A 23,289-nucleotide genomic window follows, 5' to 3' on the forward strand; every position below is an offset into this window, starting at 1 on the left:
TGGCCCACCCTCTCCTGCTGGGTCAGGCGCTCCCGATCCCGGCAGGAGGCGCCAGTCCTGAGAAGAGGATGGCTCACATCGCTTTGTCTCGGCACGGGGGCCTGGCCAGCCCCGGAGCAGAACAGCCCCGTCCGCTTGCCACCATTGCGCTTCAGTGCACGTGGGCACAGCACGGGGCTTTCCCCGAACCATTTGGGGGACGGTGTGGGCATCGTTGCGGCCTGGAGGGAGTACCAAGGCCAACCATCCCTTCAGACAGGTGTCTTTCTCCTCTTCGGGTTGGTGGGCACATTTGAGCTCCTGAAAGGGTGTTGTGGCCACCCTCAAACGGCTGGCAAAGTGTGGGGCTTGCCGTGAGAGGCGTGGTGGGTGACCGAACACTCATTTCCCACAAGACGAGCTGCTGAATCCAGAAGAAAACTGATGCATCCAACGAGCAAAGCGCAAGGCAGGGCTGGGATCTGAGCTTTAAACACGGACGCTCTCTCTGCAACCCAAATGCTTAAGGGCAGGCTTCTGCTTTGTAGAGCAGCCACCTCCCGGTTGAGATAGTGGTGATAATTTTACGTTGAGAAATCAAATAAACATCAGGATGGGTAGAAAGGCTGGCAAGTGCCGAAGCAGAAGTCAGCGGGTCCCCACAGCACCACGCAGGAGACCGGGGGCAACGCAAGCAAGACCACGGGCTTGACGCGAGGTGGTTGAAGCCCCATCGGCGACGGGCTGGACACACACATGGTGGGCATGTCATAAGCAGAGCCGGCTGGAGCAGGGTCAGACTAGATGGCCTGGGAGGCCCCGCCTGACTCGCTCTGATTCCGTGTTTCTGTGACCCAAGGTCCAAAGCCCAGTCCTGTGACGTGTGTCATCCCTGTTGTGCCTAAATGTAGGTCTTCGCAGCTGCCCCAGTAAGATTTGTGGCTCGCTGGCTTTGCACGAAGGGCGCTTGCGGCTGACGGGCTTCTCCTCTGCCAGGTTCTGGTAAATGTGGAAACTGAAAACAGAACCGTTAAGAAAGAAAAGGCCAGGAAAGGAACCCTCCGAGCTCGTTGCAGCTTTGGAAACTTCAGTATATGGTCTTGTTGAGAGAAAAGTAAGCTGCCCTGGTGTGTAAAAAACAAAAAGGAAGGATCCAGGTTTGTCTTTCTGATGTTTGGTGCTGGAGAAACCTCAAACCGACGAGGCTTGTCAAGGGCCTTGCTTTCTAGAGGCCTCACACAGGAAGCGAATCAGAGGTTGTGCTGGGCTCACGCTGAGGGCCAGACGGGGCAGATGGCTGCAGAGGGTCTTTCTTTTGTGGCGGGAGCTTCGGCCTCAGAGACGGATGTGGGGGGAAGGAGGCTAGCGTCTTGCGGGAGCATTTTTCTAGACCCTCTAAATGGAAGAGCAGGAAGAAATCCGAGGAGGCGTTGCCATCTCGCTTCGAACTGTGCTGCTTCCAGCTCTCGCATTTCGGCTCTTCTTTCCTGGTGCTTGTTCAGTTTTTGTCTCTTTGGCAAGGGGGCTCTGCCATTTGGTCCACTGCATCCCCTGCTCCTCTCAGAATAATTGGATTGGACGTAAGGACTCGGGGATATAAAACCTGCAGAACAGACTTGCTGGATGCCCCCTGGGGCCCGGCCAGCCTGCAGCTCGTTTTCCAAACACAGCTGGTCCGGGAGGCCCCCGTGGGAAGAAAACAGGACGGCCACCACCGACGCTGAGTGCCTGGTTCCCAGTACCCGCTGGACAAAGTGGCTGCATTCAGCCGGCACGGCGAGGGGCCGCTTCGCCCAGCTTTGCCTTGCCCACAAGCGGCGTGTTTCGTCCGCACGCATGGTTCCCACGCTTGCTGCGGCGACATGCGCGCGCTCTCTTTGCTTCCTCCTGGTCCCACTTGGCTTACTGGGCAGAAATATCTCCTCTGGCTCAGTTCCCGCAGTCGTTAAACATTCTGGCAGCCGTCAAGGATGCTGCTGCGTTGTGTCGGTGGACGAGCCGCCACCTTTCCCCGTTGCCGTCCAGCTTTCGGCAAGACGACGCTTCAGGTGGGCTTGAAGGGTGGAAAAGGTCCAGACGTTGTGCTCGCACTGGGGGAAGCATTCTGCCAGCCACGTGCTCCGGCTTTTGTCCTCTCTAGTGTTAATTTCCAGGGAATGCAAATGGGGGTGTTTTCGCCCAAGGATGGTTTATTTTTCTTTCATCACTTGGGCTCTTTCTGCAGCCATAAACGAGAAGAAGAAACATCTCCCAGTTTTCTCTGAAATTCCACGTATCACATTTCATTCCAGACTGGGGGGAATGTCTGTCCACAGCGGTGCGGCGTTCTTCTCCCCGCCCCCCTTTCCTTGTCCGACTGTGTGTGTGTGTCCGTGTCCCTGTCCAAGCCAAGCGTTCCCATTCCAGAGGGGGAGCTACCCTGATCCGTGGTAGCAAAACAACAGCGATCGTGACCTTTAGCAGCTAACCAGCGCATTAAGCGCATTATGTGCTACATTGTGGGCCTAAGAAGCTGCATGGCAAGTACAGTGGCTCTCCAAGACGCGGGCTGGGCTGCCTAGTGGGTGCTGCAGGGTTGGTTCTCCGGGGCTGAGTGGGCAGACCCCAAGTCCACCCTTCGAGATGGGGAAGTGGGGTGGAGGCGGGGGAAGCAGGCGGAGGCGTGTGGAGCTGCATCCGGGAGGGGAGCTCAGGCCCATTGCTGGAAGAATGCCGGCTGCCCTTCGGAAGCGCTTACAGGGTGTCCCGGCCAGTTCGGATGCAAGGCAGGTGGGGCCCGAGACATTCCCGAGGGCTCCGGGGAAAGCAGCCAACCTTGCAACTCCCTTGCTTCCTCCCGACCGGCGGACAAAGATGCGACAGCTGCCGCAAGGGGGGAAGTTGCCCCACGCCCAGAGGGGCTTCTGCAGGGGTCCGGCGCTGACCTGGGGTTCAGCACCTGTGCGCGCCCTGCCTTGGGGAGAAGGCGAAGTGCTGCGCCCAGAAAAGCCGGCAGTGCATGCACGGTGCCACCTGCCCCGCCCGCTCCTCGTGCATCCTCCCACACTGGCGCATGCACTCCGTCTCGATGCGCGCAGACCGGCCGCTCCATGTGTCCCCCCCCCGCCCCCGGAGCTGTGAAACGGCAGTTGCGCTTGCCTTGCACAATTCCCTAAACATGCACGCCTGGCAGGCCCTCTTCTTGCCTCTCCAAAAGTTCCACGCGCCCCCAAGAAGCCGGTGCAGAAACACACACAACCCCACACTATGCAAACCATGTCGCGAAATAGTTCTACTTCCTTCTCTCGGATTTTTGTTTCGAGGCTCCCATGCCGACAGAGACGTGCTTGCGGCCTTCACAATAGTTTGCACGTATAAGTGTATTAAGCCCCACAAGTGATTACGGTGAGATTTTCTTCCCCAAGTAAACTGGCACAGAATCTCCACTCCAGTGCCAGGAAACCAGCAAACGGCCTTTTGTTCTCCTCGGCTCTTGCCTGGCCTGTGGTGGGCTGCATGAGAAACTCCTTTCTTTGAGCTGCAAAAACCAGGAAGGGGACAAGAGGCCCTGCCAGTAATGGGGCACTGGCGAGAGAGAGAGAGAGAGAGAGAGAGAGAGAGAGAGAGAGAGGGGAGGGGCTGGAGCGTGAAGAGGAGGAAGGTTCTCAAAGAAGAGAGGAAGTTTTGAAAACGGCTTGATTTGCAATTAAGCGTAACTTTAAGAGCTGGCGCCGAGGCTTCCTAGTGAGCCGTGGGAAGAGCAGGGCACATAAATGCTTCCCAGGGAAATGTCCAGACGAGGAATGTCTAAGAGCGACATTGGGTGCTTCCAGGTGAGGCTCCTTTCATCCTCAACCGTGCTGCATCAAACGCGACCTTTTAGGAAGGCACCGGATGCCATCGTCTTCCATTTGCAAGCTTCCCGTGTTCCTTCACTGCTACTTCGCCTTTTCCCTTCCCAGAAAAGAAATGCGGAAGATGGGATAGCTGCGCAAGGCCTTCTGTTTGGCAGTGCCGGGAGACCTCCTCCAGGGTGTACGCCTTGCTGGGCATCAGACCTGAGGCTCGTCCAGCTGTTGCCCCTTGCTGGCTCACAAGCGAGGCCGTCCCATTTGAAGCCCCTTTGCCACAGAGTCTCTGCACCGAAACACGGAAGCCCCCCTCTCACAGCCCTCTGACTGGGTTTCCTGGGTTGCATCCGGCGGCCAGCCGCTCGGTCTGACGTTTTCAGAGGGCGAGGGCGGCTGCGCCTGCACCTGGGTCCCTCTGCAGTGCGACCGTGATTGTGGAAGCTTTGCGCTGCTTCGCCGCCCTCCCGTTCCGTAGTCTAAGAGCCCCCGATGTTCCTCGGCGTGTGCTGTCCTTTGCCGAGTCTTACAGCAAGCAAACACTGGCCCCGAGAATGGCTTCGCCCATTTATAATTCGCACACTGTCCGTGCTGCTGTTGGTCTCCTCCTGCTCCTCTTTGGGGTTCGTGTGTCCGCCCCGCCCTCCGCAACGCCTGCCTCCCCCTTTGAAAAGCAAGCCTAATTCTGCACTGATTTTTATGTGGAGTCTTTTTTTAAAGCCCTGCCGGTTCTTTGTACGGCACATCGCTCTGGACTGCTGCAGCTCTTGTCACCTTCTTTGATATTTAAGGCTGTGATGAAATTAAGAATAAAGTACCTGGATGTTTTTAAGTAAGTGCTTTCTCCAGTTGTTTGTGTTTACTAGAAGTGGGAGCTGTTGCTGCGACGCCTGGGTGGAACAGGGCCTTTTGGGAACATACCTGCAGCCCTGGTTTATCCTAGCCACACACATGCTGTGGCCTCCCAGCATTACCTGGGGGGTCAGAAGGTCACTCGATGTCCCGACTCCGAGGTCCTGCAGTCTCAGGGCTGGGGCGCCTAGTGTGGCGAGCTTCCCACAGCTGGTATCCCCCTGCAGAGGAAGGAGGGCAATGACTTATTCCATATCCAAAGGGTGGGCTGGCTTTCTTCCCTGCCCCTGGTGGGGACCCCCACCCCCGCATCTAGAAATCTAGTGCATCAGGGCAAAACTCTAATGCTGTCTAGGGGACCGCTTCAAGGTCCAGTGTTTCTGTCCCTGGAATTTTTTGAGTGATGCAGCTCAGCTCTGGAGATCGTGGAGTTCAAAGCGGCCCACAGCCCTTGTGGCTCCACTGCTTCTCATGAACAAGCCCCAGCTGACCGCAGAAGAATTTCCTGATCCAGCACAGAACGCAGCGGCCTCCCGGACCAGTAGCTCCCGTCCATACTGGGGAAACTGCACAGCGTCATGGAGCCGGGAGGGGTCTCGGGAACAGGGCCTTGCACTGCGCTCAGGGGCGACTGGCGGCCAGGGCAGCCCCTTGCAACCGATCCCACAGGCAGCCCCACTTCGCAGGCAGCTCTCCCAGCTGCGCCAACTGAAGCTTCCAGGGCCAGCCCGCTGCAGGGCGCGCTGCAGTCGTCTGAACGCGCTGCGCCGGAGGCGGGCATGTGTCGCCAAGTGACGCCACCCAGGGAGGATCGCGGCCGGAGCGCCAAGCGCAGCGCCCCCGGGATGTGCCCGCGGATCGTTCCTCCCCGCAGCACGCCTGCGCCGCGCGCTTCCGCACCCCCCCCTTCGTGGCGGCGGCGGCGGTCCTGGGCCGAGGCAGCGCTCGCCCGGGCCTGCCGGTCCTCCGTCGTGCAGCCGCAAGGGCTCCGGGCGGGGCAGGCAGCGACCGTGGCGGAGGCGGGCGGCCCGCCGCTGCGCCCCGAGGCCGGCACGCACGGGGCAGGCAGCTTCGCCCGGGGCCAGCTCCGGAGGGGCCGCGCGCGGCGGCCCTTCCCCGCTGCAAGGCGCGGGGGGCTCCCGGGCACCTGCTCCTGCCCAGCAGCGGCGCGCGGGCACCGGCCCGGCCGGGCCAGAGAAGCGGCGCGGCTCGTCGGCCCCCTCGCCCCGGGGGGGCGCCGCTGCCTCGGCCAATCAGGGCCCTCCGTCAGCCGCGCGCCATATAAGGAGAAAGAAAGGCGAGGCGGCCCGGCGCCGCACGTGCCCGCAGCCCCGGAGGCCGCGCGCTCGGTCGGCGGCGGCGCTGGCTCCGCTCGCCTGTCCCGCGGGGATCGAGCCCGGTGCGCGGCGCCGCCCGGGGGGTGGGGGGGGCGCTGCCTGCTCGCGCCCCTGCCCAAGATGGAGGCTTTCCCGGCCCGGACGCGGACGCGGGGGACACGTGCCCCCGAGCACACCCAGCGGGGGCCCCGCTCGAGGAGACCTCTACCTGCTTGCCGGGCTTGTGCAGTCTGGGCCAGCTCCGCGCTCTGGGACCCGGGTTTCCCTCAGCCTGACCGGAAGTGCAACCCTAACCTTAAAATACTGGTATAATTTTTGTGCCTTCAGATCGCCCGCCCGAGGCATCGCACGGTGCAGCTGGGGCAAGTTCCATGCTCCTGGAAATGCACAGGGACTGTGGTTTCCTGAGCATAATCCTGACCTGAGCCTAAACCCGAACTCGCTGATGACCTCCCATAGAAAAAATGCCAAAGCGGTGGGAGGGGCACAGTAATGGCTGCAGATAATAAAAGCATATGTTCTCTGCAGATTTGGCATTGTTTTCCCCAAGATATAAAATGCCCTGGGAGAGATGCTGCACAGAGCAAAACAAAACGTGAACAGCCCTGCTTCTGTTCTGCTCCCGCCCTTGCCCAATTCCGCTTGACAGGAAGAAAGCAGCAGCGGAATGGCATTCTCCACGCCCGCTACCTCTCTTACAAAATTCCTGTCTGCAACGGGGGCATGATCAGGCCAGCACATGCCAGTCAAACTGCCCCAGATGTCAGCTGTTTATGTTTTTAATTTCGGCAGCACCGCACTAGTACCTTTATTTTGGTTCTGTATCCGTTTGCTTTTGCTTGTTCGCCTGTTCCCACATGATCTTGGTGCTACTCTCCCAATTTTCTGACTGAATTTCTGTAGCCCAGGGCTCAGAATTAGGGGCTGGACCTTAAAGGAGCTGGAACTGCAGCCCACCTGCTTATGGGATGTGGGAGCTGCAGGCAGAACTGCCCCTCCTGCTCAGGAGGATCCTGGAGCCGTTCCTGTAGGCACCTCCTCTGGCATCTGCCCAGCTCCCTGCGGGAGGGAACGGAAGCCCTCCTTGGAGGGGGCAGGCGCTGGCTGTGCTCCCGAGGCCCAGCTGGGACCCACCAGCCACTGATTCCTCCCTTCCCTAAACCATCGCTCCGATGGCCATTTCTCTGCTCATGGGACATGCATGGCCCAGTGAAGGCACAGCGTGTGTGTTTGCTTGCTCTTCTGCCTGCCCCCATCCTCCTCCCCTCCCCTCCCCTCCAAATCAGGTGTATTAGATGTAAAAGACTGTGTTGTCATCTTAAGCTTTTAGAGCATTCAGCAAACTTGAGATGCTTTATAAATTAATTGCACCAAAGCTCATGTTTATCTCACCCGCCACAGATTCAAAGGATAGGACTTTTTCTAGAATGTGGGAAAAGACACGCTGGGTCAGACCCGGGTCCTCCTAGTCCAGCAGTCTGTCAACACGGTGGCACACCAGCTGCCCACGGGACCCCTCCAGCGGGACGGGTCCAGCATTCTGCCGCCCAGGCCCCTTGGCAAGAGGGGTGGGCAGGCAGGCCACCTCTGATGACAGGGGCTAGTAGCCATTGACAGTCGCCTCCTCCCGCCCCCCTTTAAAGCCACCCACACCTCCCGCAGTTTAACTATCTGCTGTCTGGAGCAGTCCATCCTTTGATCTACCCTGAATTTCTGCTTCGTGGGACCGTCCCTTTAGAGAAAATGGTCTCCCTCTCCAGAGGCCCAGCTCTGAGCACCTCAGTCAGGTCTCCCCTCCCTCCCTTTTTCTACGCTGAACAGTCCCGGTTGTGGCAGCTGCTCCTCCTACGGGAGCTGCTCCAGCCCCTGATCATTTCGTTGCCCTTCTCTGTCCTTTCCCAACTCAGCTATGTCCTTTTGCAGTTGCAGCTAGCAGAAGTCGACGCGATAGTCTAGTTGTGGGTGCACCATGGATTGGTGTAAGTCTTGGCCATTCCTAATGATGCAATGATTCCAATTTTTACATCAGTGACGTGGAAGGAGGGGTGAACAGTCTGCGGATCAAATTCGCAGATGATACTAAAATGGGGGCAGTGGCCACAACTGAGGAGCAGGTACTCCAGATCCAAAAGGATCTGGACAGACCATGGAAGTGGGCAGGAGACAACAGGATGGCGTTCAATGTGGAGAAGTGCAAGGTCTTGCACTTGGGGCATAGGAATAGCTGTCATAAGTACAGGTTAGGGGACAAGTGGCTGGAGAGCAGCGCTTGTGAAAGGGACCTCGGGGTGCTGGTTGACTGCAGGCTGAACATGAGGCAGCCGTGTGATGCGGTGGTCAAGAGGGCGAACGCCACCCTTGGTTGCATAGCCAGAAGCGTGGCTTCTAGATCGAGAGAGGTATTACTACCACTCTATATGACTCTGGTGCGCCCGCAACTGGAGTATTGTGTTCAGTTTTGGGCCCCTCATTACAGAAAGGATATAGCCAGGTTGGAGTCAGTGCAGCGTAGGGCCACAAGGTTGGTGGCCGGTTTGCAGGGAAAGCCGTATGAGGCGAGACGGAGGGAACTGGGTCTCTTCAGCCTGGAGAAGAGACTCAGAGGGGATCTGTTGGCGACATACAGGTATGTGAGGGGGCGTCACACGGAGGTGGGTCGAGACCTGTTCTCCCCTGCAGAGGAAGGCAGGACGTGCTCCAACGGAGCAAAGCTCAGGGAACCCAGGTTCCATTTGGATGCCAGGAAGCACTTCCTGACAGTTAGGACCCTGAGGGTGTGGAATGGGCACCCACAGGAGGTGGTTGAGGCCCCATCGCTGCGGGTGTTCAAGGATAGGCTGGAAGTCCACATGGTGGCATGTCGTGAGCTGAGCTGGCTGGTGCCGGGGGTCAGACTAGAAGGCCCTGGAGACCCCTTCTGACTCGCTCTGTTTCTATGTTTCTATGCCTATTACAGAAACATAGAAACAGAGATTAAACAGGATCGGCCCCAGGACAGAGCCCTAGGGGACCCCGCTTGTTACTGGCCGCCATCCTGATGATTCCCCACTAATGGTTACCCTCTGCTTTCGGTCAGTCAGCCATGCCTTAATCCACTGGACAGTGCTTTGGTGTATCCCAAAACTCCTCAGTTTCTCCACCAGGATATCATGGGGCACTTTGTCAAAGGCCTTGCTGAAATCCAGGTATACCACATCCACTGCATCCCCTCCATCTAGCCATCACGAAACCTTTTCATAGAATTCCACAAGGTTTGTCTAGCAGGATCTGTTTTTGCGGAAGCCGCGTTGTGTGGCTGCCAGCCTCCCTTCCCTATCTAGCATCACTAGATCTCTCTCTATTATGAGCCTTTCCATTGTTTTTCCTACAATGAACGTAAAGCTAACAGGTCTATAATTCCCCATGTCCTTTCTCCTACCCTTTTGGAAAATTGGGACCACTGATGCCACCCTCCAGTCCTCTGGAACTTCACCCGTTCTCCACAAGGTCTCAAAAATGGAGGCCAGAGGGTGTGAGAGAACCCCTGCCAACTCTCTAAGTACTCTCGGGTGTAACCCGTCAGGGCCTGGCACCTTTGTAATGTCCAATGCCCTGAGCAGCCCCTTGACTTCAAGGGGGGTGACTCTAATCTGTGCCCCTAAGTCCCCAGCCTCATCTAATCTCCTATGCGGATATCCCCCATCCTGCTTTGGGGAGAACACAGAGGCAAAATAGTTATTTAGCATCGGTGCCTGTTCCCTCATATCAGTCACTGGATCCCCTTCCTCCTTATTTAGTGGTCCCACCACTTGTCTCCCCTTCCTCTTCCTGTTTACATGCTGAAAGAAGCCCCTTCTGTTGCTCTTGATATTCTTGGCAAGTCTCAGCTTGTAATCAGCCTTAGCCTTGTGAAGAATCCTTCTGCAACGGGCCTCCTCCTCCCGGTATACCCTTTTGTCTATTTGCCCCAGTACCCATTTCCTGGGGAGGTTCCTCTTTCGTCTAATCCCTCTAACCGCCTCCTTTCGCATCCATGGCGGCCTCTCCTCCGCCTCCCCACCTTACTGACTAGAGGTATCATCAAGGCTTGCGCCTCCAAAACCTCCCTTTTGAGTGCCATCCACCCCTCCTCAACTCGCTTGCCTTCCAGTAACCCATCCCAGGAGACTTTCCCCAGTCTGGCCTTCCGTTGGCCAGAGTTGGCCCTCTTGAAGTCCCAGCTTCTAGTGCTCGACCTGCTGCCCGTCCCCGTGGACTTTGCCCTTTCCGCGGCGGTCGTGCACTGGGCTGGCGTCTTCTTTGAGCCATGCACCACCACTCAGAGATCCCTTTCTGGCTCATTCACTGCAGCTCAGATCCCATCAGCCTAGTCTTGGACTTGGGATTTCTCACCCCAGCCCCCAGCAGACACGGCACGATCTTTACCAGGGTTCCCGTTTTCCCAGCTTGGTGAGATCTCCCTGGAGCTGCATTCCCCGTGACTGAAAATTCCTCTTTCTCCTCGAGCAGTTCAGGGCTTTCTTGGCTGTGTGGAGCAAGACGGGCTTGCTTTCCCTCAGGTCACAGGGAGGTAGGAAGCAGCCAAGGAATCCAAGTCTGTAACGGCTGCTTGCGTCCTAAACTGAGCTTTGGTCAGGATCGAAAGAACCAGAATAGTTTTAAAAAGATGATGGGTGGGAAAGATGCACAGCAGGGAATGAGAGTTCCAAGGAAAGCTCAAACACACACGCAATGATAACATCGTGCAAGACAAAAGCAGCATATCTCAAAAAGGGCCCAAGAGGGGAGGCAGCAAGTTGGTTGATAAGGAAGATTTGAAGGATAATGCATGTTATCATTTCATGGGAGGATTATGAGGCCGGTGACTGGAAGGCCTGTGCAGTTTGCATCCTCCATCTCAAGCGCAGGATGGACGCAGCCGCACCCGCATCCAGTCCCCCTTCCCTTCACTCCAGAACGTGCTCCTGGCCCTCTTTCTGCCTCCCCAGCTTCTCTCCTGGCCTCCATTTTGGCAGCAGTCCTTGGATGCTCTTCAGGCTCTCTAGTCGAGGGACCAGGCGCCTGACCTCCGAGCACGTCCACCCTGCGAGGGGCAGCTTTGTCCGTCTCCAGCGCAACGCGGCCGCGTGGGCATCTCGCCACCCTCCGTGCCGCGGCATCAAGCGCTGGCTCCTGCTTCCCGTCCTCCGTCAACCTGCTCGCTGCTTTCCAACCGTACCACCCACACTCCCTCTTTCCTTTTTATTTAAAATATTTATAACAATTTAAAATATGTATACTCCCCTGCTGAGGGTCATTTCTGACCGTAAGAAAAGGGCGGCAGAAACAATAACAATGGATCATTTGAAATTATCTAATTGAGGAATTCATCGTCAGCGACGAAAGCATTGTCCAGAAAAATTAGGTTTTGCCATTTGGAGGAGGAGATGGAGAAGGGAGAGGTCAGAGTCCAAAGGCCTTCCCCTAAATCAGCGGCGGCCAGTTCCACACCAAAATGGATGAATTTGTTAAATATATTGTCTTAATCTGCATTCCTCCTGCATCCGGTTCTTCCATTCTTTCCTTCAGCCCCCTTGGGCTCTTTTTAATTTATTAGTGCCCTTCCTGAGTAGTCACGGTGGTCCGTACCTGGACATCCAAATTAGCTTTAATTCCATAGATTGTCACTGTAGTTTTCTGCTTTTGCTTTAAAGGGATAGTTCTGCAACATCTATCTGTTATTCACCCTAATCCTCTTCTTACACACACACAGAACACTCAACAACATGATGTCTGGGTTTTATTTGTGGCGTTGGGACTCAGAGATATTAAATAGAAGGAATGCCCTTGTGCTTGCTTTGAAAATAATTAGGGCATTTTCCTATTTGCATAATTACCCAAATCTAGTGCAGGTTCTGCACCCACATCAGCTCCCCCAGGAATTCTGCACTTTCCCCCCTTGATTCTTAAAACAAAAACAACGAAAAAGGAAGCGAGACAAGAGCATCTTTTCATCTGTTAATATCGTTATCCTCCTCCATATACTCATGAGAGGAAGGAACATGAATAAATCCTAATCAAACCCAGAGATTCCCTACCTATAAATATTCAGACATTTCTTCAATCAGGCTATGCATATTTCTGCTTTTTAGAAGGGCTTGTCATTGATTTGTTATCGCTCGTGAAATATCTTTGCTGCATACAGATAATTCTGCGGCCCGTGATTGTGGGGCTCAGGTCATCCCCTAGGCTTTTAACTACTAAATCCATTTCTGGTGTGTCTTGATAAAAAAAAACTCAGATTGTGCATTCGTTAAGCTACTCTTCTGACTGGGCAGGTTACAGAAAGTGAGTGGTAAGAATCTGCGGGGTCCATTACATGATCTGCATAGACGGGGGTTTTTACCGAGAGCTCTGGATTCACAACCCTGCCAGGTTATCTGGGGTGATGCAAAACTTACCCCTTTTTATTTTTGAGAAGAAAGCTTCTTCATAAAGTATTCATTCACGCTAGTCAAATGAGGTTAGCTGAAGGGTTTCCTACATTTTGAAGGGAGGAACAAAAACCCCTAAATTAGCCCCTTGAGTATAAATATCACGCTCGTCGCATGACAGCAGAATTATTTTTTTATTTAAGGTTTTTGTATACCATCTCTGGATGGCCTTACAATAAAAGTAGGATAAAAATGAACAGGATAAAAATGAAGCGTAGCATCCAGGAATAAAATCTTACATTAAACCTAATCGGCTTTTAAAATAACGGGTTAATAAAAAAGTTTTAGCCTGGCACCAAAAATAATACAAAGATGGTCCCAGGCGAGTCTTCTTCCTGGCAACCTTACGGGTGCCATGCTAGGCAGAAACAAGCCCCAGGGGTGAGAGGGGGACTTTTTCCTGACTAACCACTCTTGTGCCCCAAGGCCATTCTGAATACAGTGCCTCCAGCTCTGTCATGGCCTGGAAACAGGCGAGAGAAGTGCACAGATAATCCTTCCTTATACACCTCACGCCCCTTAAGATCTGCGGGAGAAGCCCTGCTCCGGGAACCCTCCCTGAAGGAGGTGAAAAGGACATCTACCCGGAGCAGGGCCTTCTCTGTGGTGGCGCCCAGATTGTGGAATGCGCTCCCTGGAGAGGTGTGCCTGGCGCCGAGTTTATATTCTTTTTGGTGCCAGGTCAAAACCTTTTAATTTAATCATTGTTTTAAAAATTAGTACTTTAACGTTTTAACAGTCACTTTGATTTTGATTTTATGTAAATTTTTATTGTTACTATGTTATTTATTTATGGATGTGGTGGTTTTATTGTATTTTGATTTTAAGGTTTGTAAGCTGTCCTGAGATGCCATGCATAAGAGACGGCATACGGAAGTTTTAAATGAATAAATAATGTGGAGCCAACAGACAGGTGCCTGGCGAAGGCCCCACTAAACTTGGTGCCATGAACTGGGCACACATACAGTTGTGCTGTGAGAAAGGAGAAGGCCCGGATCAGGCCCCGCAGAGCAGCGGAGTCTTTATGTGGTTCGTTTCATGGAACCAAATCTCCACCTCCAAATGAACCAAATCTCCACCTCCAAATGAACCAAATCTCCACCTCCAAATGAACGTAACTTCCAGCCAGAGCTGATGCATGGAGCCCCCCAAAAAGCGAGGCCCACTCTGTTCTCCACTGTCAGTGTGCGCAGGGCAGGGTCTGGGGGTGAGGACCCAAAGCGGCTGCAGAACATTCAGAGGAGTACATGAGTCTTCCATGGAATCCAAGAACAAACGTGCCTTCGTGTCTCTGGAGAAAGCGTTGTTCTTTCCCGCACATCTGTGCAGATGAGGACATGCAGATGTTGGGAGGTGGCTGTTTCTGAGAGATGCACCCCTGGCAGGAAACACCGAGTCTCTCGCGATGCTGGGTGCACTGTAACCAAGAGCCACCAAACAGCCGCTGCCCCCTTTCTGTTAGGAAGCCAGTGCGAAGTCTTACTGGTCAAATCAGGCATGCTGGCATTTCTTCCCAGGACAGAGGGTCTGGATCCATCGGGTTGGGCCTTGAAGCAGGAGCCCCCAGGTCTGTTTCCTGGTGCTGATGGGCCACGCACAGCTTCCGTGTGAGAGGGCTTTTTAAAGGTACAGTGTTTGCCCCCCCAGGGGGGCTGCTCTTCGCCGGCCCGCCGTCGTGGGCTGGCGGGCACACTCCTTGTTGGCACAGCTAAACAAAACACATTTGCTTTGTTGGACTGCAAGAATGTGATGGTTTTAGACTCATCAAGAAAATCACGGATGCGCTCAGTGGCTGCATTCTCGACTGAAGTGTGAGGAATTTTACCAGGATTCCAAGGGGCACGTTGACATTTTTAAACGGAAAGGTTAAAGCAAACAAAACTCCTCTGCACCTGATCTATTGGCAGCGCTGCCAACTGCTCCTCTTGAAGGTCAGTTGGATAACAGAACTGGCTGGATCAATTCGGATTAGCTCTGATTGTACTTGGCTGTCCTCACCCGCTCGCCGGCTCTCCCCGTCCCCTCCCCACTCTGCTTGTGTAAGTACAATTAGAAATAGGAAGATTCCATGAGGGACACGTGCAGGTAGGTCTTAACGCTGTGTCTAAATTTAGCCCTGAGCCAACACTTCCAGATGCTTCGCCGAGGATAAGTGAGCGGGAAGCTGGATCGGCCCCTCCTGATCCAATAAGGCCTGCCTGGCTTTGCAAAAGCACGCGAGGCTCACAGAGACCTCTGGGTGACTCTTCCTTAAGTCATCCGATAGTAAATAAGTCTCGGGAAACCATCCATGGTAGCCGTAAGTCGAACCCCCAGCCAGCCGCCCCCCCGGCCGCTTCACTGGAAAGTATGGGGGTGAAGTGGACCATGCCAGCGTGTCCCTTAAAACTGGCAGCAAAGAGTTTGGCCTCACGGAGTTGTTCCCAGGGAGTGATTTCAGACCGGGCTCGGCAGGCACGGGCACCCTTCCCTGGCGTGCGTCAGCCTTGCTCCAGTACGTTTTGCTTTAGGGATGATGGTCTCGTAGGGGAAAAGGTGCTCCGTCTTCAGAAAAACACGCTGGTTTCTGTCTGACTACATTGGATGGGAAGGGAAATTATGCATTATAGCTGTTGTTCTAACCTGGTTGGTTTGGTCTGTGAGCCGCCCCGAAGACTTTTTATGAGACGGTGGTTGTAGGATAAATAGATGAAGAGAATATTCGAGGTCTGTTGCCCTTGTGCTTTTCATGGGCTTGTGAACCTCCATCCTGCTTCCCTGACCTCTTGCTACACAGAGAGCCATCTCGGCTGCAGGTACTTTTCCAGAAGCCTGTGAGCAAACTCCCCAGCTGCCCCGGACAGCACCAGGCGAGGCCTGAAGGGCCCCAGCCCTGCCCGAGGGCACCTTCCGATCCGCGCGTGCCAGAAAGGGCGCCTTTGTTCCGGAGCCGCTCGCTTCGGAGTGCTGGCGCTTGCAAGGCCGCCGCATACCAGACTAAGTGGCAGGAGGGCCCCCGGGCAGCTGGGTGAGGCGAGGGCTCTCGGCCCCTGGACACAGCCCGCTTGTTCGCTAAAGTAGGGCCTCGCAGCTGGCGAGCAAAGAGGAAACTGGAGCAAGTCCGTGTTAAAAATAGAAGGGCTTCTCTTGCAGCTGCCCCTTGCGGAACACGGTTTTCCATTCCGTGCATCTGACGATAGAGAAATAGCCATTCATTTTGAACCAGTTTAATGATCTCGATTTCTCCGCTCCGGAGCTGCTCCGTGTGTGAGCAGCTCTCTTGTCGCCAGAGCGGCAGAGCGGCCTTCTGGCCTCGCCCCCAGAACCCGCTGCCGGGCCACTCTCCAGCCCGGTTTCAGCCTCGGAGCCCAGCCCTGCAGCCGCCGGGGCTCTCCCTGGAGGAGCGGGCTTGGTTCCCAGCACGGCAGCCCATGGCCGGGGCACCTCGCCTTCTGCCCGTCGCCGGGGCCCTGTGGGGCTGCCCTGCCGGCGAGGCCCTCTCCTCCGAGCCCCGCCGGCTGCCCGAGAGCCCGAGAGCTCGAAGGCCGCGGTGAAGAGAGCAAGCTGCCCTTCTGCTGGCGTACTGTGCCCAGAGGCCAGGGAATCCCTCCCTCTCCCCAGGGCTTCGGCTGCACTCGGCCACATGGCTTCGCCAGAGCGTCACACACGATGCTCCGTGCAGGTGGCTGGCTTTTAAAAACCTGAAAGCGTGTGGGAACATTTTTCAACATGGATCAAGTCTTGTGTCTCTCCTTTCCCAGCGATTTCCTTGGGATGACCTGATGGGTTGTTTTGGCCCTTGCTTGACCGAATGCAGGTTCTGGAGCCAGGAAGGGGCTGGGGCTGAGTGGCTTGGGGTGGGGGCCATGGGGCCTGGCGGACCTGTGTGAGCCGTCTTGGAATCCTGCCCTGCCGGCCTGGCTGGGTGGGGTGGGGGCTTCATCCCCACTTCTGGTGCGCTGAGGCTAGAACCGTGTCGGCTGTCCTGTTGTGGGGATGGCCTGGCTGGCAGCTGCGGTCGGGCCACGTAAGCCCCCGAGTCTCTCTTCCATTCCCACGTTGCACTCATGCCGCACCCTTTCCTCTTCGGAGGCACCCGGGGCAGCTCCCAAAGCTTCATTTTCTTCTCACAACAACCCTGTGAGGTAGGCTCAGCTGAGAGTGAGTGGCTGGCCCAAAGTCACCCAGAGAGTTTCAAGGCTAAGTGGGGCCTCAAACCCCGATCTCCAGGTCCCCAGCACCCCACCGCCCCCGCACGCCCACACAGGTTCTCCAGCTCGGTCATGCTATGAAACATCCTCCTCTTGAATCCAGGAGACTCCCTCGGACATGCTTCCAGGACCCCTAAGCAGCTTCAGCTGCTACAAGCTGTGTTCGTTTACTCCCCAGTGGCCAACTCAGAGTTGCAAAGGTGAACGTGGGCCGAAGGGCTTAAAGAAATCCTCAGTTCCCACCTCCGATTCCTCTTCTCTGAGTTCAGCTCCGTCGTGCTGCCGCTCATGGCCTTCTGAGCGGGAAGCGCTGGGATCTGCGCAACAGGCCGAGGGACCACGGCCAGGGGTCACTGTGGTGGCCAGCGCACTTCAAGCACTGATGTGATTTCCCTGGCCAGGCATCTGGAGCGTGGCGCTGAGCTGCACTAGTAAACCCGCACCGATTTCCCTCAAGGGAGGAAAACCAGCGAGTGCTTTACCAGGTTTACGGAGCGGAGAAAAGGCGCCGTCTCGGGCACATGGGGGCAAAATTGGGGTGTGCAGCCCCTGGAACTGACCTGCGTCCGGTGGAAACTGTCATTTGGCTTTTGAGACTCAGATAAAATTGTTAGGAGAGGCAATTTGTAATTTGCTTTTATCACTCTGAGCTTCGGCATTAAAATAATTTAGCCTGGAATTGCACATCGCCTTTCCGAATTTATCTGCCACCCTCAGGATGCCCTTTCCTGAGGGTAAAGCAGCGTCTTATAAATGGGTTACAATTCTGCCCCGTTGCCATTTTAAGGACCCCGTTTTGACGGAGTATCTCACACTCGCTGTACTTCTGCTGCCCTCTGGTGCTTGCTTTATTCCAAAGAAGCACTTCTTTATGCCGAGTTCCTTCGACATTGCTTCTGCAGTACCGTTAAAGAAAGGCAGGCTTGGTGGAAAGACCTTAATGTACCCAGTGATGGCTAAAGAAATATACACAAACCAGCAAGAGCTGTGGACTGGCACGAAATGTCTATGACTCTCCCTTCTCTGACTTAGCATGAACTTGCAGCAGCACTTCAGAAGTCCAAGTGGGTTTGCCCATCAGCAAGAAAAGCTGCCCCCCCCCCCAGTCTTCTGAAGCACTTGGAGTAGTTTACATCCCAGGCGGTCAGAAGCAACTCTGTGGGTGCTGCTGATCGCAGAGCGGACAGCCAGCCCCTTTCTGACTGCTGACTGGGTTTATATGCAGTCCCAAAATCCAGTTTTGACCAGGGCAGAGGAAATCTCCAGCACATGGTGGAGACAACGAAGCCAAAGCTTTTATCTTTGTTCCGTGGTGCCGGGGGCAGGGGGGGGTTGCCCAACACCCCAGTGACTCATGAGGGTCCAAACCAAATCAGGGCCCCTGTGCACTTACACAAAGGCTAAAAAAAAAAGTGAGGTTTAGCTATCAATGTAATCGAGCGTGCAGACGACCCTTCAGGTGGGAATGGGTCACAGCTGGAAAGAGATAAACGTATTCGCAGCATCATTCATGGCAGGAGGGTTTTTCCTTGCTTCCTTGCAGCTGTGGGCCTGAACTCCTCTGGGCTGGCACGGGTCAGAAAAGCTGGACGGGATGGGCTTTCTGAGGTTGCAGGGAGACTCGCTCGCGTGGTCTCAAGGGTTAGTGCGCACCCTCTCCCTGTGGCTGCTTCTTTGCACAGAGCATTTCCCTGAGTAAGGAATTATTTTAACACTCTGTCCAGAAATTGGGGTGTGGAGGGAAATTAGGAGAGGGAGAGGAGGCGGCCATGCCTCGCAGAGGCACATGGGCAGCCGCTGGGGAGGCAGCTGATGCCGTGCCGGCTACTCTGGCCGCAAGGTGGGGCTCGGCTTTTGGAGGCCTGGCTCTGAGGTCGGGCAGTCTTGGATCCGGGGCGCCAGGTAATCCTAGGTCTCTCCCAGACGGTGCTGGGAGGGCACAGGATTGCGCTTTTAAGAACGGATTCAGGCAGAACGCGATCACCAACATGACTACTTATTCTTGATAAATACCACAATGGCAAGGTTTTAATAAAACAACTGTTGACAAGTTTCTGGAAATGAGGACGCTGCAGCCCACTGCTTCCCTAACTTCGCTCCAAGCGGCTGGAGAGGCCTCCGGTCAGCGGAGTGGTCAGGTCCTGAACCTCGCTGAGCGACTGCATCAGGATTTGCTGCTGCAGCATCTGAATGAAGAGCTGCAGCTCATTCAGGAGTTCGCGCATGTAGGAAAGCTTCTCCTCCTGCGTCATGTCATTGGAGGGGTCTGACAGCCGGGCCACCATTTCTGATAGTTTCTGTTGTGTATTTAAAGCTGTAAGTGTGAGATGGTCAGTTTTGACAAGTTGTTTTTCTGCAGCTTCCGCTGCTCTTCTCTTTCGAAATGTCCCCGTTTGTCTGCTCTCTCTTACTTTCTGCTCCTTTGTTTTTAGCATGTTCGGCAGCGCATCTTCCAAACTATTTTCTTTTTTACGGGAAGAAAAGCTTCTCTTCACTCTTCTTGACAAATTAATCCGGGCACTGCTTGGGGCAAAGTAAGAAGACAAACTGTAGCAAACGCTACGAAACAGCCATCAAAGTGTTCTGAAGAAAGAAAGGGTGCTTTCCCCGCGTGTGTGGCGTTTTCTCTTCTGCTTTCCTTCGGTCCTAACACTTGCCCGTTCTTGATATTGTAAGTGATTATTCTCGTTAATATTTTTCCCCAAACCAGCTTTCCTTTCTTTTCTGTCTTTGGAATATTTTAGATTCCTTGTAAGCAAAATGCGTACTTCTCACACATCTAGAATATTTGTTCTGTTCTCTGTGTTTCTGCATTTTGTTGTCACCACCGTATTTCTAAAATATCATACATACTTGCCTTTTATCAAATTTCTGTGAGTCAGAATCCCGTCTGTCTGCGGGCCTTGACTTTACTCTTCTTTCCACGCCTTGTACAAACCTTGAACTTCTTTTCTTGAAAAAGCTTCTTTTTGTTTTATTAGAAGACCAGCGCTTCTTTTTCTGCAAAACACCAACACCGTGGAAAGCATCCCGACATATTTATAAGCAAGCTTGGACGCAAGCTAGGACACAAATCGCTCAGATGCACCCTGCTCCTCAAAGGCACCCTCGCCCTCCCTTCCGGCAAGGCTCGCAGGCCGCTCTCCCTCTGCCTCTCTCATCCACGCTTTTCCGCAGACGCCCTCGGGAACGGCTGCTCGCTTGGGGGGCCGCTCCCCTCTTGCCTTGCTGCCAGCTTCCTTAGTGGGCCAGAATCAGGGCTACTGGAGGAGTCTGAGGAGGCGGGGAGTGACCGGGCAGAGGAAAAGACGACGCGCACCAGGAGTGATCAGCCGGTAGTGCTATGGGGCTATGGGGCAGAGGCCACGGAGCGAAGGGCAAGCCGGCCAGCTGCAGGAGCAAACTGCACCGGCCCCGGAGGGGGAAGGGGGGTGAAACGCACAGGGAAGACGAAGTGCCGCCCAGGCCTGCAATGGGAGGTTCCGGAGCACAGAGCAGAGGCCTCTCGGTGACAAGAAGGGCTGGGTGAGCCTGCTGGAATTCGTCTGCTGGTGACTGACTGATAAGGCCTTGTCGGGTGGCACGTAGGGGGACGGGGAACAGTCCGCGGAGGCTCGCGGCCGAGGGCCCCCACTGAGTGGAGGAGGAGCAGGAGAGCCCAAACTGCCCGCCAAGTGGCTGGGAGCCAGACTGGCTTCTGCTCGGGAAATTGCAAAGATCACTTCCCTGTTCTGTTGGGGGAGCGGTACGAGAGACGCCGCATGGCCCTTCTGCCTTCTGTTTCCCCCTGTGCAAAATTAAAGGCAGAGCGGGCAGGGGGGCAGGCTGACATTAACGTCCCAGGAATAACCCTGAACCCGGAAAATTCTAACGTACACTATTAATAAAGTGATTGATGCCAATCCTGCCTGTGAAAATTTCTCGTTCTTTTACACCATGCTTTACCTTCCATGCGAAATGCTTCCAAGGCATAGCACTTGCAGGCTGCAAGTCACTCAGAAACTCTGACATCAGTTCATTAAATTCCGGAATAGCCTGTGGCATATAAGAGCCCAAAGGTGCCTCTACTGGAAAAAATTACTGTGAATAAAAGCCTTATTCTAAGAACATATTCATCCAAATCCTTCTCTTAAAAGCAATAGAATTAGACAGTAGGAGAAGCCATGGCTTGATGCGTCATGTGAGCTTCTCAGAAAAGCATATTTTCTTGTATGACCACCAAATATTTATCACGCATTTAAAAGGAACCACATAAAACAAGTCTGAATTAATATTGATGGGTTGAAACCATTTACTAATACTGCAACCTTACTATAAAATTCCTGGACAGCACTGTATGACAAGGGATGTTCTGTCTTAGAACATCTAAGAACGCTTAGCCCCTAAGAGTTTTCTTAGTTTTCTAAGTTTTCTTAGCCCCTCTTCTGAATCCCTTACGGGAACAACCACTGCTATCCAGGTCTGCTCAGCAAAAAGTCACTTTAAGCAACCCCTTCCCTGCTCTCCTCCTGGCAATGTTCTGGTTGATCACCTTGACACACATATTTACAAGAGGGGTAAACGCTGTTTCCATACCTGATTCCCTTTGCAGTATGATAATATCAGGTTGCTGTGTCTTCATGGACTCAAACTTATCCAACTGTTTAAATCTAGCCTTTAAAAAAACACCACAAAAGGGATTCATAAAATACTGCATTCAATTACTGAGAGAAAATAGTAGTAACTGTGTTTGCAGCCTCATAAGAAAATGCAGCCAGCCAGTTAAAATGAAAATGGTTTTCCCCTGGGCATCCCTGTACTTTGCAGAACAGAGCAATTCATATAGTATTCCTAACAACTTTTCCCCAAGAACAAGTTCATGTTGGGCTTAATATGGGAAGTTATCATGATTTCTTGACAAATTCCAACATGGGCATAAAAATAAGTTTACTTTTGGCCTGTCCAATTTGCTGTGGAAGAACACTTTGGATGCAGTGAACAGAGGCAGCCATGCTGGGCCGCACAGGTATGTCAACATCTCACAAACGATGTGATCCCAGGTGGCATAAGCACAAACGCAGTACTGCAACTAGGATAAGAATGTAAAGATCACTTGTTGTTCACTTTTGATTTTTTGTTTAAAGAATTAACAAGGTACACTTTGCCTTTCCGGGCAGCCCGGGGAGGCAAACATTAATCATATACAAAAAGATCATCCATAAAAAAAATCAGTGCAGCAGAAGACACACAGATGTTCCTTCAAATTTATACTGTCTTAGACGTTAGCTTTTAGCCAAATGTTCAGGACCAGTCTTTGTCAGGCACTCGCCTTGCAAAGGTGTGCTAGAAGGTCATCTGTGGGAGAAGTTATTGCAAAAATTACAAAAAGGGATGAGTGCTAAGACGGACGTAGCTGGCGGGAGGCATTGTATGAAAAGATAAGGGGTGCTAGTTCAGCCAGCAGGTCAGGCATGATTGACTGGGGTTGCCCAGAGCTAGGATCCCTGGAAACATCCCAGTGGGGAGCCGGAGTTTTCCAGATTATTAGCACGGGGCTGGCTGGACAGCATGGGTGTTTGTGTGTTCAGAAATGACGGAATGAGCTGATGAATACAAATTCCAGTTCGACTGGCTTAGGGCACAATCTGGGGAGTGTTTCAGCAGGAGCAAGCCCTGGGCAGAGAGACGCAGGAGGCCGGCAGGCGAGGGAATGCTGGGAGTTGAGCGCTTTTTCAGTCTGAGCATCCAGAGCCTGTCCGCAAGAATCATGGACGTTCCCTTCTTCTGGTTTCCTCCATCGCTCCCCCAGGGTCCGTCCCATCGTGCAAAAGACTGTGACTGACTAAAAACAAGACATAGTTTTACCTGAAAGTGCACTCTGCCACCTGAAAGGGGGAAAGTTGCAGAATTTAGCAAGGGGGTTAAAAGAAAGCAAATTTTACATACTTACATATAATTGCTTTAAGAATTAAAACAGAATGCTCATCTTTTTATGAAGGCGATATAAAATAGCTGCATACTGAGCTAGCTACGTTAAGTACACACCATTTCGATTTAGCTAAGCCGTAGGAAAAAGATACAAATATTTTATTTAAAAAGTCGCTGTGAATCTGCCAGACCATCTTTGGAATTTAGTGCCAAGAAATTGACCTGACCTGACCTGACCTATGTTAACGCATTTGAACCCAAGTATCTTGATGCTTTTAAAACAAGCCCAACTTCCTTCTCTAAAGGAAACAGCACCGAGTTCCGTCCCAAGGGGGTGTGCAGAGGCTTGGCACACGTCGGCTGGCAGGCAGCCAGTCCAACAGGTGCGCCTGGATGGGGCGCAGCGCATCGCATCGCATCGCGCTCGGGCGCCGTCCTTCGGGAATCTCGGCCGAGGGCTCCCAGAATCGCGGCTCCAGGCGCCCGGCCGCCCCCCGCCGGCAGCCCGGGCTGCTCCAGGGCTCCGCCCGGTGGCCAGCGCTGGAACGGCCGCTGCAGGACGGGCGACGCGGTGCGCGAGGAAGCGGTGCGGGGGCCGGCGCTTTCCCCGTGCGCCGGTCTTCCCGGGAGCGGTGGGTGGCGCCGCTCATCCCAGCAGCCGCCGCTTGCGCCCGCCCGCCCGGCCCGGCAGCGAGGCCTTCCTGCCGCTGCAGCGCCCTGCCGCCCCCCCCCCCCCCCCCCCCCC

At 54.2% G+C, this 23,289-nt stretch overlaps 1 protein-coding gene across 1 annotated transcript; it reads right to left on the reverse strand.

Annotated features, from left to right (window-relative positions):
- Positions 1 to 18,636: 18,636 nt before the first annotated feature.
- LOC123033029 lies at positions 18,637 to 22,782 on the reverse strand. Its single transcript, XM_044449336.1, has 6 exons — positions 22,777 to 22,782; positions 22,482 to 22,501; positions 21,213 to 21,291; positions 20,583 to 20,704; positions 19,495 to 19,637; positions 18,637 to 19,157 (listed from the first exon to the last, which is right to left on the reverse strand). The coding sequence occupies exons 3-6, from the start codon at positions 21,256 to 21,258 to the stop codon at positions 18,725 to 18,727; spliced, it is 744 nt and encodes a 247-aa protein (XP_044305271.1). The 5' UTR covers positions 21,259 to 21,291; positions 22,482 to 22,501; positions 22,777 to 22,782; the 3' UTR covers positions 18,637 to 18,724.
- Positions 22,783 to 23,289: the final 507 nt, after the last annotated feature.

This window comes from Varanus komodoensis, unplaced genomic scaffold, assembly GCF_004798865.1.
Source record: "Varanus komodoensis strain SLA01 unplaced genomic scaffold, ASM479886v1 scaffold57, whole genome shotgun sequence".
NCBI lineage: Eukaryota > Metazoa > Chordata > Lepidosauria > Squamata > Varanidae > Varanus > Varanus komodoensis.